The sequence below is a fragment of the Pygocentrus nattereri genome, chromosome 13, assembly GCF_015220715.1.
Source record: "Pygocentrus nattereri isolate fPygNat1 chromosome 13, fPygNat1.pri, whole genome shotgun sequence".
In the NCBI taxonomy this organism is placed as follows: Eukaryota; Metazoa; Chordata; class Actinopteri; order Characiformes; family Serrasalmidae; genus Pygocentrus; species Pygocentrus nattereri.
Window position 1 is genome coordinate 12886465 of NC_051223.1, and position 18245 is coordinate 12904709.

Sequence of the window (18245 nt, forward strand, 5' to 3'; positions counted from 1 at the left end):
ACACTAGCAAGCAGAGCAAGTGACATAAACACACACAGACATGCACACAACACATGAAGATGTTGAACCAAGACACACTCAAACTCTCCTAGAAACTTTTGGAGAACATGCTCTCACTCCTAAAAGGCAGAGATAAACACAGGAGCGAAAAGCCTTAGATCAGAACCTTGGTTTCTCCTGAACTTCACTGCAGCTCCAGCTGGAGCTTTAATGGGTCTGAAATGTTTATTCAAACACAAATATAGGCTCAGAACATTCTGGCTGAGTCTGACCCAAACCAGCCCTGACGTTCAGTCCATGAGCCCAAAAATCCAACAAAACCCAAAGAAGTCTGTCTGACGAGACTGTAGCCCACAGAGCTCATGAGGTGGTGTGGAGGTGGAGTGAATGCAGCGTTTTTCAATACTGAGACTGTAATACAAAGACCTGTAATTATCCCCTCTCCTTTAACGAGGTGGAAGGACCTGCTGCTGAGAAATGAGCAGTGCACACAAACAGAGGGACGAGAGGGTAACGGTCCAGTATAGGGAGGAGTGTCGGCTCTATTTGTTTGTGTGTGTGATTGTGACACTTTAAATCGACATGTGGAAATTTAGGCATGTTAACAGAAACAGAAGCTCAAGGTTCTTCACTGTTTGATTCGATTTCGTTTCTGGGTTCTAAGATATGATAATAAAGAGGGGTTCCGGGACGCCATCTATGCGAATGTCGAGCAAGTTCTGGATAAACTGATAAAAGTAGTGACCCAGCAAGAGAACAAACTAGCTCAACCAAGAAGGTAGATCTCGGCAAGAGAACCTGAGGATCTATAATGTCGCAGAAGGAGAGGAGGGGTCGTCTATGGTGGAGTTTGTCGAGAGTTTTCTCCGACAAACTCTGGAGTTACCCATGAGCACCCAGCTGGAGATTGAGAGAGCACACCGCGCTCGTTCCGAGACCCTCCGGGACCAACGAGGATAAGCCGCGGTCTATAATCATCAAATTTCCTCGTTACATAACAAAGGAAGAAATTCTACGCAAGGCATGGGGCAAGAAAAGAGTGCTCTGGAACGGGAGACCAATATATTTCGACCAGGACTATCCTCCAGCAATACTACAGAAACGCAGGGAATACTCCGAGGCCAAGCGAGTGCTAAAAGAGAGGTATTCACTACCAAACCCCATTTCCTACAAAACTGAGAGTATTTTATGAGGATGGGACGTGACTATACCACACGGCGGAGGAAGCGACTACAGATATGAAGGACAGAGGATTCCCTGTCAAAGTGACTACATCAAGAGAGAGCCTCCCGCTCCACGTGGACAACAGTGGGAGAACTGAGAAAGCGGAGGCAGACTGAGGAGCGGGAGAGCAATATCCGAGAGAGGCTACGAACCTTTAGAAGACAGACTTCATCCCCCTTAGGCGAGTAATACTGACTTTAAAAATGCGGATAAGCTAAAATATACCTTCAAGCTCACAACACTTTTCCGCCAGTGAAATGCATAAGAGGTTGCGTTTCTTCTGCATAGTAAGTCTTTATATTGTTTTCTGACAAATACCCCTTCCCCATTAATATCGTAACACATACATGGGAGGAATACATACAGAAGTCAATGGACAGAGGTTTCTTTTTCTTCTTTGAGGCTATTTCGGTGGGGGCCCTCCTCACACAGATGGGCGAGGCTTGGAACCAGATTTATGTTCATGTTCGAGTTATATTTCTATTGTTTTCTACTTGTTCAGGGGGTGGATCAATTAATTAACAATTGACTTTCAGGATGTAAATACATATGGCCAGTGATAAAGTAAAGATTATTTCTTTCAATGTAAAGGGGCTGCTAAATCCAGTCAAACGTAAGAAAATTATATCTAAAATGAAGAAAGAACAAGCTCATGTGGTGTACGTACAAGAAACTCATTTAAGTGATAAGGAACACAAAAAATTGAAGGGTATGGGCTTTACTCATTTGTTTTTCTCAACATATAAATCAGGACATAGGAGGGGAGTTGCTATTCTTGTTTTGAGTAAGTCACATTTCGAGAAAAAAATGGAAATGGGAGACAAAGAGGGCAGATTTATTTTAGTACAGGGAAAAGTAGAGGGACAACCAGTCACCTTACTAAATATATATGCACCCCCAGGAAGGGATTTTAGTTTCTTTCAGAAGATCACTAATATTATGATAACAAAAACAGAAGGAATCTTGATATGTGGAGGAGACTTAAATATACATCTACAACCGAAGTTTGATTCCTCTAGTGGAAAAACCAATGAACCAAAGGCACTACATAAGAAAATAAATACTCTGTTTAAGGAAGTTGGTTTAATTGACATATGGAGAGATCTATTTCCTAACAGACGGGATTATACATATTATTCTGCTTAGGCCTGTCACGATAACAAAATTTCCAGAACGATATATTGTCCCAGAAATTATTGCGATAAACGATAATATTGTCATTTTAAAGTGCCATTATAGAATTTTTTCTTGCTTCTGGGCTCCCCAAGGGAGCTTTAAGACAATGTGCCACAATAATAATATAGTAGCATAATAATACAATTACACCACTTTAACGTGAAATGAACTTTTTTATTATTAAGAACAGACATTTGGCTTCCAATATGAAAATATTTTAATATCCCAAATAAATAAAACAAATAAAATACAACCACACTTGGGCTCTGTGGATTCTGAGAAAATTGCACAAAATATTAAACAGACCTTTATAACAAAATAAACTCTTTAACAAAAAGTGCAAAAGAATGGCATTGCAACATTAAGTAACAACATAAATATTAAAGTAACATTTACATTAATTCAACTTTTTTAAACTCTGAACATAACACAAAGGTACTTGGAGTCTCTCTTATCTGATCATATATGTATATGCTATAAATCACAGTGATACGAATCACAAATTCACAAAAAGTTTATAAATGTTTGCTTTTCGACCGTATTTAACGGCAGCATCTCTTTGGCTATATCTGTGAGTGTGCGCCATTTTGCGCTATCGCGTTTGTATTTACACTGCCGAGCAAAGGCATTCGTAATAGCCACCTGATGGGAAGACCCCTCTCCAGCTCGGGAAGACCCCTCTCCAGCTGAAGTTTTTGTTTTCAGCTCGGAAAACTGGGCTGGATGGTTGTGCTTTAAATGTGACCTCAGGTTAGTTGTATCGCCAGCTTTCGTTGACACCGTTTTGAAACAAAGAGTGCGAGAGAGCAGCACTGCGTGACTTTCTGAAATCTAACGTAGTTGCGGTTTATTCTCATGTAAACAAATTTGCGCGGAAACCCAATGGCCAATTATCGACATCGGCAAAAATGATCGCGGTTAAAAAAAGTATTGTACGATAAGTCGATAATGTAATTATCGCGACAGGCCTAATTCTGCTCCCCATTCCCATTACACAAGAATAGACTACTTTATAACATTCGCAACAGACAAAGATAATATACACTCCTGTGGAATAGGAACAATAGATTTAAGTGATCATGCGCCTATATACCTGTGTGTTGACCTTGGCATATGGACAAAGAATAGTATATGGAGACTGAACACAAGTCTACTTAATGATCCTTGCTTTAAGGAACAAATTAAAGCAGAAATTACAAACTATTTGGAATTTAAGGATAATGGGGAGGTTTCCCCGCCCATTTTGTGGGATACTCTAAAGGCAGTTCTACGTGGTAAGATAATAGCAATATCTTACAAGAAAAAAGTAAAGAATCAGAGAATGGAGGAGTTACAAAGGAAACTGAAGGAACTAGAAAAAAAACACAAGTCATGCCTGGCGCAAAACACGTTTGAGGAAATTAGGAAAATTAGATATGAAATGAATAGTTTGACTACACAAGAAATTAAAACAAAGCTAAAGTTTTTGAAACAGAGATATTATGAAAGTGGGTCTAAATCAATGAAAATATTGGCATGGAAATTGAAAAAAAAGATAGCAGAAAATACAGTACATAAAATGAAGGATCCAAGAACAAAGAAAATAAAACATAAGCTAAATGAAATTCAAGATGCCTTTGAAATATTTTATAAAACGCTATATTCTAAAATCCAAGGGGGAAGTGTGACCCAGAATGATGCTTTTTTGAACTCATTAGAGTTACCTACTTTAAATGACGAACAAAATGAAATGCTTATTGACGATATAACTGAAGAAGAATTGAATGCGGCAATCAGTAAACTTAAATTGAACAAATCACCAGGATTGGATGGTTTTACAGCAGAATGGTACAAGGAATTCCGTAACGAACTAATTCCGGTTATGCTTCCTACTTTGAACTGGGTTTTAAAAGAGGCACAAACACCACCAAGCTGGAAGGAAGCAGTAATTTCAGCTATATTAAAGGAAGGCAAGGACAATACAGAGTGTGGGTCATACAGACCAATATCTGTCCTAAATATAGATTATAGACTTTTTACTTCCATCATGGCTAAACGATTAGAGGAGTTTTTACCCACTCTGATTCACAATGATCAGACTGGTTTTGTAAAACAACGTCAAACACAGGACAACATACGAAGATCCCTACATGTCATAGATCATATACAAAAAAATAAAATAAAAGCAATGGTGATGAGCGTTGATGCTGAAAAGGCATTTGATTCAGTTAACTGGACTTTTCTTTATAGAGTTTTACACAGATTTGGCCTACACAATATGATTATTACAACTACACAGGCTTTATATAATAACCCAGTAGCCAGAATTAAGATTAACGGATATTTATCAAACAGCTTTACTATAGAAAGAGGCTCTAGACAGGGATGTGCATGGTCACCTCAGTTGTTCGCTCTATACTTGGAGCCACTGGCTATATTTATTAGACAAAATGAAGACATTACCGGAATTACGATTAAAGGGGTAGTGCATAAACTGGCTTGCTATGCCGATGATATCCTTGTATACTTAGCAAAACCAACACATTCCTTACCCCATCTGATGCAGTCGTTTGAACTATATGGTCAACTCTCAGGATATAAAATTAATGTAAGTAAAACACAGCTACTTTCATATAACTATAATCCACCAGAAACAATTACAAATAGGTACCCTCTGACCTGGCACACGGAATATCTAAAATATCTAGGTATTACAATACCAAAAGACCTCGCAAAATTATCGGAAAGCAATTATCAGCCTATAAATGTAAGAATCAAGGAGGATATCGCGAGATGGAATCTTTATTCCTTTTTTCAGTTTTAGCTCGAGGATTGAATCCATTAAAATGAATGTACTACCTAGATTGTTATACTTATTCCAAACCCTACCTATAGAGATTAATCAAAACCAATTTGATGAATGGGATAAAACAATGTTGAGATATATATGGCAAGGAAAAAGGCCTAGAGTCCGCCTTAAAACCTTACAATTAATCAAAGAAAAGGGGGGATGGGGTCTACCTTCTCTAAGAGATTATTACTTCGCAGCACAAATGAGGGCTGTGATATACTGGTGCAACCCACTATATAATGCACACTGGAAGAATATTGAGGAAAAAATAACCCCCATACCTAGTCAGGCAATCCTAGCAGATGACAACTTACAAGGCTACATAAATACTACTGATAACCCATGGGTGAAATGGACCCTTAAAGTATGGAAAACTATTATAAAACAATACAAATTAGAGGGAGACATCCTCAAATGGTGTGCATATGACTCCAACTTTACACCGAATAAACTGGATTCCAGATTTAAGGACGACCAAGGGAATAACAGCAATGTGTACAATATTGAAAGAAGGAGAATTACCTAGTTTTGAAAAGTTGAAGAAGAAACACTTATTAGAAAAACAAGATTTCTATCGATGTTTACAGATGCGAAATTTTATTAAAACAGAGGCACAAAATGTAACTGATTTAAGGGCAGGTCTGATGGATTTGTTCAGGAAAGCATATAATGCAGATACCAGCGGTAGAATTATTTCATGTCTATATGGAGCCCTGTCAGATTTAAAAACACATTCAACTTTATACATTAAAACAAAATGGGCAAAGGAAGGAGGGATAACTATATCAGACGAAGAATGGAAAATAATATGGAGATATCAATGGAAATGCACCAGGTCCCAGTATTGGAGAGAGTTCGGGTGGAAAACCCTGATACGATATTTTCTTACACCCTCTCAGAAGGCCCATTATGATAATAACCCCCCAGTGTGTTGGAGGAACTGTGGAAATCTAAACACAACTCATTACCATATATTTTGGGACCTGTCCAGGGTGTATCCTGCCTTCCGCCCGGCAAAAAAAAACAAAGGCTTTATGTATAGGGACTTACAGAAATTTATGACAACTGTGTTGTTTTTGACGTGTGTGTCTGTGGACATATACGCAAAAAGATTGAAATATGTCCCACAATGACATGTATGCTTGTGTATGACAATAAAAATATAATTTAAAAAAAAAGATATGATAATAAAATGATGCATATTGATGTTTTATTTCTATAGTCTTATGTTTTATACTAATAATATAGATTATGTTGTTTTTCCTGTGTTGGTCATTAATTAAGTGCATTTATATATAGCAGCTTTAATATAGTGCCACGCATTTATAAGAACCTGTTTCATCCAAATAACACGTTCTGCTTTAGTTCTTTATGCTGATAATGTGGTGACGTTTCTCATTAATGACGTCTTCATTGTTATGTTAGCACCAAGCTATTCTTTACTTCAGACCCAGACTGGGCCACTCCACATAGAACCTATTTAAAAATGGTCCTATATATAATCTTATTGAAAATGGTTCTATATAGCACCCAGAAAGTGTTCTGCTTGTTACGATGTCAGCCTACAAAGGAACCATTTTCAGAAAAGTTCTGTATAGAACCATCTACAGCACATTATAAATCAATCTGAATAACCATTTCTTGATGCAAAGAACCATTTAATCATGGGAAAAGGGTTCTCTGAGTGTTCATGATTCTATATAGAACCATTGTCTTCACTAAAGAACCCTGGAAGAACCGTCTGTTTTAATGTAAAGTGTGTGTGTGTGTGTGTGTGTGTGTGTGTGTGTGTGTGTGTGTTTTGCTGTTAGGGTTACAGTTACTGCTAATTGAAAATTAAATGAGAACCCAGACGTTTTCCGTCCCTGAGACCCTGTTGGTGTTTGAGATTGACGTTCCGTCTCAAACACAGAGACTCAAACACAGTTCACTCAGTCAAAGAACCCCCTTTTGGCACCTTTGTTTATAAGAGTGAAGAAGAACCACCTTTTGGTTTCTTTTCTAAATGAGATGGGGGAGAGTGTGAAGAACTTTGAAGAACCTCCACATGCTGTAGAACGGTTAAACCGGTACCAGAGCTTTACATTATGTAAAGGTTCTTCACACACTCAAATCTCTTTTCAAATACGGTTGTTTAGGGAACCAAAAGTGGTTCTTCTGTGGCGTCTCTTGTCGCTCAGAGAGTCTTTGTAGCTCTTTTTTAGGACTGAAGAACCGTATAGGAGCCTGTATTGTGAGCGTAGGCTGGGTTCTGTTCTCCTGCTGAGTTCTGTGTTTGCAGTGTTCTCAGTTGTCAAGCCTGATCTCGCTCTCTCTCTTCTGCTCTGGTTTCCATGGTTACCTGAAGGTCTGCTATGGTGTTGGGTTATTCTAGTCATGTATGTGTGTGTGTGGTGAGACCCCCATTTAAAGGTGTAACATGAGCACTCGGTCAGTGAGCCAGGCATGCTAGGTCAGTGAGCCAGGTGAGCCAGATGCCCTCTGTGCCTGAGTCCGACTGAACCATAACAGAACCCATCTCTTGAAGCGGGCCTGGACACAATACAAGTGACTACACTCGTCAAACTAACTGGACTTTGGGGTCTAGTATGCTTGAGCGTGGTACTGGTTGTGTGAGTGTCTCTAACAGAACGTCTATAAACCTACATTACAATAGAAATATTTTAGAACCCTGAATCGCAGTCAGAACAGCGAGGTGCTTCTTGGGTTTCTTTGTTCTTCATCACAGCGCAGTGACTGTCGAGTCCAACAACACCAGAGTACAGAGCTCATTCTCTGATATCTCTCTCTCTCTCTCTCTCTCTCTCTCTCTCTCTCTCTCCCAGCTGTGGACCTTTTGTATGGTGGAATCTACTGCTTTGTGTGCCAAGACTACATTTACGATAAAGACATGGAACAGATCGCCAAAGAAGAACAAAGGAAAGCGTGGAAACTGCAAGGTAACGGCTTCTGGAAATGCGGCCTGTGGCTGCAGAGCTTGAAGCCAAAGTAATGGAGGAGCCATGTTCAGAGCTCTCATGACCAAAATACACAGTTAAGCATGACTGTTAAAGTGTATTGGATGGTTTGGTCCATAAATTTGATCCTATAATGTAATATTTTATACAGCCATGTGGCTAAATTAGGGGTTGCAACCCAAACGTTAAGAAGAGTTGTTTTGTCCTTTCAACAAAAATTAAACAGCTTGAGAGCCACAACATTTAATGTCCCTTGTCTGTAAATCTGTCTCAGTGTGTGTTAATGACTAATATAGACTAAAAAAAATATAAATGAAAACTCAGACTAACTTTGCTCTGCTTTAAGCTTTAGGTGAGCTGTAACTGCTTTTCTCACATCTCCAGCAGGAAACTTTTCCAGAACAGTTTCTTGTAAAATGTCTCTCGGTGTTCAACTTTTTACGAGGCTGAAGTCACTTCTCGTTCACCAGCTTCTTGTTTAAATTTTCCAGTTCCACCTTAAATAGAAATTTAGTGTTTCAGTTTCACGTTGCAGATTAAACGTATCAGGAAACCAGCTGGAGTGACAAACACGAAGTCCATTCGTCTCCAAGTTATCAATGTTCGTCTTAAATCTCTCTCGTTATCATTTCGTAGCTACTAGCTGTGCGAGACTGTTGTCTGTGTTGCTATGGTGTCTGCACTGATCTTCAGGGTTAAAGGGTGATTCACCAATTCTATATTAACTCCAGCGTTTAAGACCATTTACACCGCGTTCCAAATTATTATGCAAATGATATTTTCCCCTGATTTTCCTAAATGGTCGATGCAAATGAGTCAGTATAATAAGTCATCACCCATTAGAGTATAAATTGAATTTTATTGAACAAACCTCCCAATGATAACAGTATATTCTTCAAAAATAAAAAAAACTCAAAATGCACTGTTCCAAATTATTATGCATAGCAGTGTTTCAAAATATTTTATAGGTTGTAAAGAACTGAAAATGCCCCTCCCATCGACCCACCACCAATGGGAGGGGCAGTAGTAGGGGTGCGGTGCATTGTGGATCGGGCAGTGTCCGAAGGCGTGGGCCTTGGCGTTCTGATCCTCGGTTGCTGAAACTGGCTTTTGGAACTTGGAACGTTACCTCACTGGCGGGGAAGGAGCCTGAGTTGGTGCGCGAGGTTGAGAGATACCGGCTAGATATAGTCGGGCTCACCTCAACACACAGCTTGGGCTCTGGGTCCAATCTCCTTGAGAGGGGCTGGACTTTTTTCTTTTCTGGAGTTGCCCATGGTGAGAGGCGGCGGGCAGGTGTGGGCTTTCTCATAGCCCCTCGACTCTGCGCCTGTATTTTGGGGTTTTCCCCGGTGGACGAGAGGGTAGCTTCCCTACGCCTTCGGGTTGGGGAACCGGTCCTGACTGTTGTCTGTGCTTATGCACCGAACAGCAGTTCAGAATACCCAGCCTTCATAGAGTCCTTGGGAGGGGTGCTTGAAAGTGCTCCTCCTGGAGACTCGATTGTCCTACTGGGGGACTTCAACACTCACGTGGGCAACAACAGTAAGACCTGGAGGGGTGTGATTGGGAGGAATGGCCTCTCTGATCTGAACCCAAGTGGTGTTCAGTTTTTGGACTTCTGTGCAAACCACAGTTTGTCCATAACGAACACCATGTTTGAACACAAGGATGTCCATAAGTGCACATGGCACCAGGACACCCTAGGCCGCAGTTCAATGATTGACTTTGTAGTCGTGTCAGCGGACTTGTGGCCATGTGTACTGGACACTTAAGAGAGGAGCTGAGCTGTCAACTGATCACCACCTGGTGGTGAGTTGGATCAGTTGGTGGGGGAAGATGCCAGTCAGACCAGGCAAACCCAAACGTATAGTGAGGGTTTGCTGGGAACGTCTGGCAGAAGAACCTGTCAGATTGATCTTCAACTCACACCTCCGTCAGAACTTTGACCAGATATCGGGGGAGGTGGGGGACATTGACTCAGAATGGGCCATGTTCCGCTCCTCCATTGCTGAAGCGGCTGACTGTAGCTGTGGTCGCAAGGTAGTTGGTGCCTGTCGGGGCGGTAATCCTCGAACCCGGTGGTGGACACCCCAGGTGAGAGATGCCGTCAAGCTGAAGAAGGAGTCCTACCGGACATGGTTGGCCTGTAGGACACCAGAGGCAGCTGGCAGGTATCGACAGACCAAGCGATCTGCGGCTTCAGTCGTTGCCAAGGCAAAAACCCGGGTGTGGGAAGAGTTCGGTGAGGCCTTGGAAAGTGACTTTAAGTCGGCTCCGAATAGATTCTGGCAAACCGTCAGGCGACTCAGAAGGGGAAAGCAGTGTGCCACTAGCACTGTATATAGTGGAGATGGTGTGCTGCTGACTTCGACTGAAGATGTCATTGGGCGGTGGAAGGAATACTTTGAGGACCTTCTCAATCCCACCAACACGTTCTCCAGTGAGGAGGCAGAGTCTGGGGACACGGGAATAGGCTTGTCCATTACTGAGGCCGAAGTCGCTAAGGTAGTTAAAAAGCTCCTTGGCGGCAGGGCTGCAGGGGTGGATGAGATCCGTCCCGAGTTCCTCAAGGCTCTGGATGTTGTGGGGCTGTCTTGGCTGACACGCCTTTTCAACATTGCGTGGACATCGGGGGTGGTGCCTCTTTTTAAAAAGGGGGACCGGAGGGTGTGTTCCAACTACAGGGGAATCACACTCCTCAGCCTCCCTGGTAAGGTCTATGCAGGGGTACTGGAGAAGAGAGTCTGGCTTATAGTCGAACCTCGGATTCAGGAGGAGCGGTGCGGGTTCCGCCCTGGTCGTGGAACACTGGACCAACTCTTTACCCTCGTTCATGGGAGTTTGCCCAACCAGTCCACATGTGCTTTGTGGATTTGGAGAAGGCATTCGACTGTGTTCCCTGGGGTATTCTGTGGGAGGTGCTTCGGGAGTACGGGGTACATGGCTCTTTGCTACGAGCCATTCAGGCCCTGTACAAACAAAGCAGGAGTTTGGTTCGCATGGCCGGCAGTAAATCAGACTTTTTCCCAGTGAGAGTTGGACTCCGTCAGGGCTGCCCTTTGTCACCGATTCTATTCATAATTTTTATGGATAGAATTTCTAGGCGCAGTCAGGGGATGGAGGGTGTCCAGTTTAGTGACCTCAGGGTCACATCGCTGCTGTTTGCAGATGATGTGGTCCTATTGGGGACATCAGGCCGTGAACTTCAGCTTTCACTGGATCGGTTTGCAGCCGAGTGTGAAGCGGCCGGGATGAGGATCAGTACCTCCAAATCCGAGGCCATGGTTCTCACGCGGGAAAGGGTGGAGAGCCCTCTCTGGGTCGGGGATGAGCTCTTGCCTCAAGTGGAGTTCAAGTATCTCGGGGTCTTGTTCACGAGTGATGGTACAAGGGAGCGGGAGATTGACAGGCGGATTGGTGCTGGGTCAGCAGTGATGCGGGCTCTTTACCGGTCTGTTGTGGTAAAGAAAGAGCTGAGCCATAAGGCAAGGCTCTCAATTTACTGGTCGATCTACGTTCCCACCCTCACCTATGGTCATGAGCTTTGGGTAATGACCGAAAGAACGAGATCGCGAATACAAGCGGCCGAAATGAGTTTCCTCCGCAGGGTGGCTGGATTCTCCCTTAGAGATAGGGTGAGAAGTTCGGTCATCCGGGAGGGACTCGGAGTAGAGCCGATGCTTCTTCACGTCGAGAGGAGCCAGTTGAGGTGGTTCGGGCATCTTGTTAGGATGCCTCCTGGACGCCTCCCTTGGGAGGTGTCGCAGGCAAGTCCACCGGGGAGACCCCGGGGAAGACCCAGGACACGCTGACGTGACTATATCGCCCAGCTGGCCTGGGAGCGCCTCAGAATCCCTCCCAGGGAGCTAGTGGAAGTGGCTGGGGAAAGGGAGGTCTGGGCTTCATTGCTTAGGATGCTGCCCCCGTGACCCGAACCCCGGAGAAGCGGAAGATGATGGATCGATGGATGGATGGATGGATAAAGAACTGAAAATGGTCATTTGTTGGATTTGCAGCATTAGGTGGTCACATTCACTGAAATCAAAAGCTGTTTCAATCAAAAACATCCTAACAGGCCAAGTTACATGTTAACGTAGGAACCCTTCTTTGAAATCACCTTCACAATTCTTGCATGCATTGAACTTGAGTTTTTGGAGAGTTTCTGCTTGAATTTCTTTGCATGATGTCAGAATAGGCTCCCTGAGCTGCTGTTTTGATGTGAACTGCCTCCCACCCTCATAGATCTTTTGTTGATGATATTCCAAAGGTTCTCTATAGGGTTGAGGTCAGGGGAAGATGGATCCTACACCTTGAGGTTCGCGGGACTCCAGAGGCACCAGCAGCTTCAATTACCTGTTTGCTGGTTTGTAATGGCATTTTAGCAGCTGCTCTCTTAATCCGATGAACTTGCCTGGCAGAAACCTGCCTCATTCTGCTTTTATCTGCACGAACCCATCTGTGCTCTGAATCGGCCACAAATCTCTTCACAGTGCGATGATCAAGTTTTCGTGAAATATGTAATGTTTTCATACCTTGTCCAAGGCACTGCACTATTTGACGCTTTTCGGCAGCAGAGAGATCCTTTTTCTTTCCCATGTTGCTTGAAACCTGTGGCCTGCTTAATAATGTGGAACATCCTTCTTAAGTAGTTTTCCTTTAATTGGGCTCACCTGGCTAATTATCACAGGTGTCTGAGATTGATTTCAGTAATCCAAAGAGCCCTGAGACAGAATACCATCCATGAGTTTAATTGAGAAACAAAAAAATTACTCTTTATGACACTTCAATCCAATTTGGATAATAATTTGGAACGTGGTGTACTGTTAAACTGTGTTGAATGATCAGCAGAGCTTTATTTTACTGTAAGGGAGGATTATTTTATTATTACCTACTAATCTAATTCAGGTGTAGAGCCGCAACAGGGCAGTGAAAGAGCCGCATGTTTCTGACCGCTGGTCTGACCCCACTGTTCTGTTGAATTTTAGGTATTGGGGAGAAATATTCCACGTGGGAACCTACCAAGAGAGAACTGGAGCTGCTGCGACACAACCCCAAGAGAAGGAAAATAACCGCCAACTGCACCATAGGTTAGAGCCTGAACTCCATTTCCCAAAATGCCCCCATTCACAGCCGTCTCTGTTTGGAGGATGAGTAGGAGATTGTCGTGGAATGACTGTAGTGTTGTCAGATTGACAAGGATCCCACCAACTTGGGTGGATTTTAGTAAAATTTTTCAGGAGAGAAGGTTTTTGGCAAGTGCAGAAAATGTGGCCTTGTGGGTTTTTAAAAGTGTGTGAATCTAATAAACCACATTCTGTAATGATGTAATGATCTGAACAGGCCCCACATCCAGTCAGCTGTCGCGGCTTTGATTGACATACATTTAGCCACTGCTGTCGAGAGGAGGCTGTTTCCCTGCCCATCTGTGTCCTTAATAATCAACATCAGTGGTTAACAAATCCGTCAATAAAGATCTAATGGATGTGCGTTTTAGAATAAACCATCCAGCTACTTTATTTATACTTTCTTAGAAGTTTGACAGACGTTTTAAAAATTAAGTAAAAAGATTTAACGGTGGTTAGTGTAGTTTCCCATGAGCTCTTCGTTCTCTCTCTCTCTCTCTCTCTCTCTCTCTCTCTCTCTCTCTCTCTCTCTCTCTCTCTCTCTCTCTATATCACTACCCTTCCTCTCCCTCACCACCATCTCTCCCTCTCTCTCTTTATTTCTCCCTCTCTCTGTCCCTCCCCCCTCTATCTCTCTCTCTCTCTCTCTCTCTCTCTCTCTCTCTCTCTCTCTCCCCCTCTCTCTCCCCCTCTCGCTCTCTCTCTCACTCGCTATATATATATATATATATATATATATATATATATATATATATATAAAAATATTATATACACACACATATATAATCTAACATATATATATATATATATATATATATATTCTCCCTGTCTCTGCATGGATTTCCTCTGGGTTCTCCGGATTCCTCCCACAGTCCAAAGACATGTAGTTAGGTCAGTTGGACATGCTGCATTTCTCCTAGGTCAAATCAAATCAAATTTGTGTATATTTATAGATTGTATTTGTATAGCGCGTTTTACAACGGATGTTGTCACAAAGCAGCTTCACAGAATTCCAGAAAAGACAAAAACAAGTTTTAACAAGAATGTAAAAAAAAAAAAAAAAAAAAAAACCCTGGCGGGCAAGCCAGGGGCAACAGTGGCAAGGAAAAACTCCCTCAGAACTGAGGAAGAAACCTTGGGAGGGGACCCATCACCAGGGGGGACCCATCCTCCTCTGGTCAAACTACCTACAAGTGATTATACTACTAATATCAATAGCAGTAGTATTGGTAGTAGGAATAGCTAGGAGTCTATGAGAACATCAGTGTAGGGTGGGCAGCTAGTCCAAGGCGTGGGCAGCTGGTCTGAAGTGGGTAGCAGGAGGACTCGACAGTCGTCCTTCGGTGTCCGGCCGGACATGTGGGCGATTGTGTACTCGGGGGGGAAAAAAAGCAGGGAGAGGGAAGTTTTATTCTGTCTGTTTGTACGTAAAACAGGGGATGTAAACATTTACAGAGTGTGGCTAATGACTCCGGCAGATCTGACTATGACAGTTTAGTTAAAAGGAGAGAACCAGAAGGAGACACAGACACGAGCACTCTATAACAGTTTGGCATCCCTCCCCTCCACCGTCCACAAACCTGAGTGACCACGTGCGAGCAGCGGGATGACAGCACCAGCGTCTCTGTTTACTATAATTCCCTGTGTCCATGGACCCCTGGATCTGCTGCCTTTATCTAAGGGGGAACATTACCTACCAAAAGCTAAACTGAACAAGTGAGTTTTCAGCCTAGTTTTTAAAGATTGTCTGCCTAGGTGTGAGTATGTTTGAGATTGTGTGTGTCTGTCTGTCTGCCCTGCGATGGACTGGCGACCTGGGTGTATCCAGGGTGTATCCTGCCTTCTGCCCAATGACCACTGGAATAGGCTCCAGCACCGATTTTATATATATATATATATATATATATATATATATATATATATATAAAATATAATATAAAGTGAGAGATATCTCACTTTCTCCCTCTGTCTCCCTCTCTCTCACTTTCTTTCACCCTCTGTCTCTCTCTTTCTCCCTCCCTCTGTTTCTCCCTGTCTGTCTCTCTCCCTCTCACTTTCTCCCTTTGTCTCCCTCCCTGTCTCCCTCTCTGTCTCCCTGTCTCCCTCTCTCCCTCCCTCTCAGGTTCTTTCACCCTCTGTATCACTTTTTCTCCCTGTCTCTTTCTCTCCCTCCCTCTCTCTCTCTTTCTCTCTCTCACTTTCTTTCTCCCTCTGTATCTCTCTCCCTCCCTATTTCTCCCTCTGTCTCTCTCACTTTCTCCCTCTGTCTGTCTCCCTCTCTCCCTCTGCCTGTCTCCCTATCTGTCTCTCTCTCCCTCCCTCTCTTTCTCCCTCTGTCTCTCACTTTCTCCCTCTGTCTGTCTCCCTCTCTCCCTCTGTCTGTCTCCCTCTGTCTGTCTCTCCCTCCCTCTCTTTCTCCCTCTGTCTGTCTCTCCCTCTCTCTCTCCCTCCCTCTCCCTCCCTCTCACTTTCTTTCACCCTCTGTCTCACTTTTTCTCCCTGTCTCTCTCACTTTCTTTCTCTCTCTCTCTCTCTCTCTCTCTCTCTCTCTCTCTCTCTCTCTCTCTCTCTCTCACTTTCTCCCTCTGTGTCTCTCTCCCTCCCTCTTTCTCCCTCTCTCACTTTCTTTCTCCCTCTCTCTCTCACTTTCTCCCTCTGTCTGTCTCTCCCTCCCTCTCTTTCTCCGTCTCTCTTTCTCCCTCTGTCTCTCTCTCTCAATTTCTCCCACTTTCTCTCACTTTCTCCCCCCCCCCCTCCCTCTCACTTTCTTTCTCCCTCCCCCTACCTCCCTCTCACTTTCTTTCTCCCTCTCTCTCTCACTTTTTCACCCTCTGTCTCTCTCTCCCTCCCTCTCTTTCTGCCTCTGTCTCTCTCTCCCTCCCTCTCTCTCCCTCCCTCTGTCTCTCCCTCCCTCTCGCTTTCTCTCACACACTCTCTTTCTCCCTGTCTCTCTCTCTATCCCTCCCTCTCTTTCTCTCTCTCTTTCTTTCTCCCTCTCTCTCCCTCCCTCTCCCTTTCTTTCACCCTCTGTCTCTCTCTCCCTCCGTCTCTTTCTCTCTCTCTCTCTTTCTTTCTCCGTCTGTCTCTCTCCCTCCCTCTTTCTCCCTCTGTCTCTCTCTCTCTCTCTGTCTCTCTCTCCCTCCCTCTCTTTCTCCCTCTGTCTCTCTTTCTCCCTCTGTCTCTCTCTCTCTCAATTTCTCCCACTTTCTCCCTCTGTCTTTCTCTCTCTTTCTTTCTCTCAATTTCTACCACTTTCTCTCACTTTCTTTCTCCCTCCCCCCCTCCCTCCCTCTCACTTTCTTTCTCCCTCCCTCGTTCTCACTTTCTTTCTCCCTCTCTCTCTCACTTTTTCATCCTCTGTCTCTCTCTCCCTCCCTCTCTTTCTCTCTTTCTTTCTCCCTCTCTCTCCCTCCCTCTCCCTTTCTTTCACCCTCTGTCTCTCTCTCCCTCCGTCTCTCTCTCTCTCTTTCTTTCTCCCTCTGTCTCTCGCTCTCTCCCTCCCTCTTTCTCCCTCTGTCTCTCGCTCTCTCCCTCCCTCTTTCTCCCTCTTTCTCTCTCTCTCACTTTCTCCCTCTGTCTCTCTCTCCCTCCCTCTTTCTCCCTCTGTCTCTCTCTCTCTCTCTCTCTCACTTTCTCCCTCTGTCTCTCTCTCCCTCTGTCTCTTTCTCCCTCTGTCTCTCAATTTCTCCCACTTTCTCCCTCTGTCTTTCTCTCTCTTTCTTTCTCTCACACACTTTCTTTCTCTCTTTCTCTCTCTCCCTCCCTCTCCCTTTCTTTCACCCTATGTCTCTCTCTCTCCCTCTCCCTCTTTCTCTCTCTCTCACTTTCTTTCTCCCTCTGTCTCTTTCTCCCTCTGTCTCTCTCTCCCTCCCTCTTTCTCCCTCTGTCTCTCCCTCCCTCTCTCTCTCTCTCTTTCTTTCTCTCACGCACTTTCTTTCTCCCTATCTCTCTCTCTCTCTCTCTCTCTCTCTCTCTCTCTCTCTCTCTCTCACTTTCTCCCTCTGTGTCTCTCTCCCTCCCTCTTTCTCCCTCTGTGTCTCTCTCTCTCTCTCTCTCTCTCTCTCTCTCTCTCCCTCCCTCTGTCTCTCCCTCCCTCTGTCTCTCCCTCCCTCTCTCTCCCTCCCTCTCGCTTTCTCTCACACACTCTCTTTCTCCCTGTCTTTCTCCCTCTCTCTCCCTCCCTCTCCCTTTCTTTCACCCTCTGTCTCTCTCCGTCCATCTCTTTCTCTCTCTCTCTCTCTTTCTTTCTCCGTCTGTCTCTCGCTCTCTCCCTCCCACTTTCTCCCTCTGTCTCTCTCTCCCTCCCTCTTTCTCCCTCTGTCTCTCTCTCTCTCACTTTCTCCCTCTGTCTCTCTCTCCCTCTCTCTCTTTCTCCCTCTGTCTCTCAATTCCTCCCACTTTCTCCCTCTGTCTTTCTCTCTCTTTCTTTCTCTCACACACTTTCTTTCTCTCTTTCTCTCTCTCCCTCCCTCTCCCTTTCTTTCACCCTATGTCTCTCTCTCTCCCTCTCCCTCTTTCTCTCTCTCACTTTCTTTCTCCCTCTGTCTCTTTCTCCCTCTGTCTCTCTCTCCCTCCCTCTTTCTCCCTCTGTCTCTCCCTCCCTCTCTCTCTCTCTCTCTCTCTTTCTTTCTCTCACGCACTTTCTTTCTCTCTCTCTCTCTCTGTCTCTGTCTCTCTCTCTCTCTGTCTCTCTCTCTCTCTCTCTCTCTCTCTCTCTCTCACTTTCTCCCTCTGTGTCTCTCTCCCTCCCTCTTTCTCCCTCTGTCTCTCTCTCTCTCTCTCTCTCTCTCTCTTTCTCTCTCACTTTCTCCCTCTGTCTCTCTCTCCCTCCCTCTCTTTCTCCCTCTGTCTCTCTTTCTCCCTCTGTCTCTCTCTCTCTCAATTTCTCCCACTTTCTCCCTCTGTCTTTCTCTCTCTTTCTTTCTCTCAATT

The 18245-nt window shown here is 44.1% G+C and overlaps 1 protein-coding gene across 2 annotated transcripts in view; it reads left to right on the forward strand.

Moving 5' to 3' along the window:
* Positions 1-18245, forward strand: part of usp22 (ubiquitin specific peptidase 22) — a 72461-nt gene that overhangs the window by 12566 nt on the left and 41650 nt on the right. For both annotated transcript variants that reach the window (XM_017686008.2, XM_017686007.2), the window contains exons 3-4: positions 8056-8169; positions 13176-13277. In XM_017686008.2, coding sequence (XP_017541497.1) covers positions 8056-8169; positions 13176-13277 — 216 coding nt within the window. The remainder of the gene's footprint in view (positions 1-8055; positions 8170-13175; positions 13278-18245) is intronic.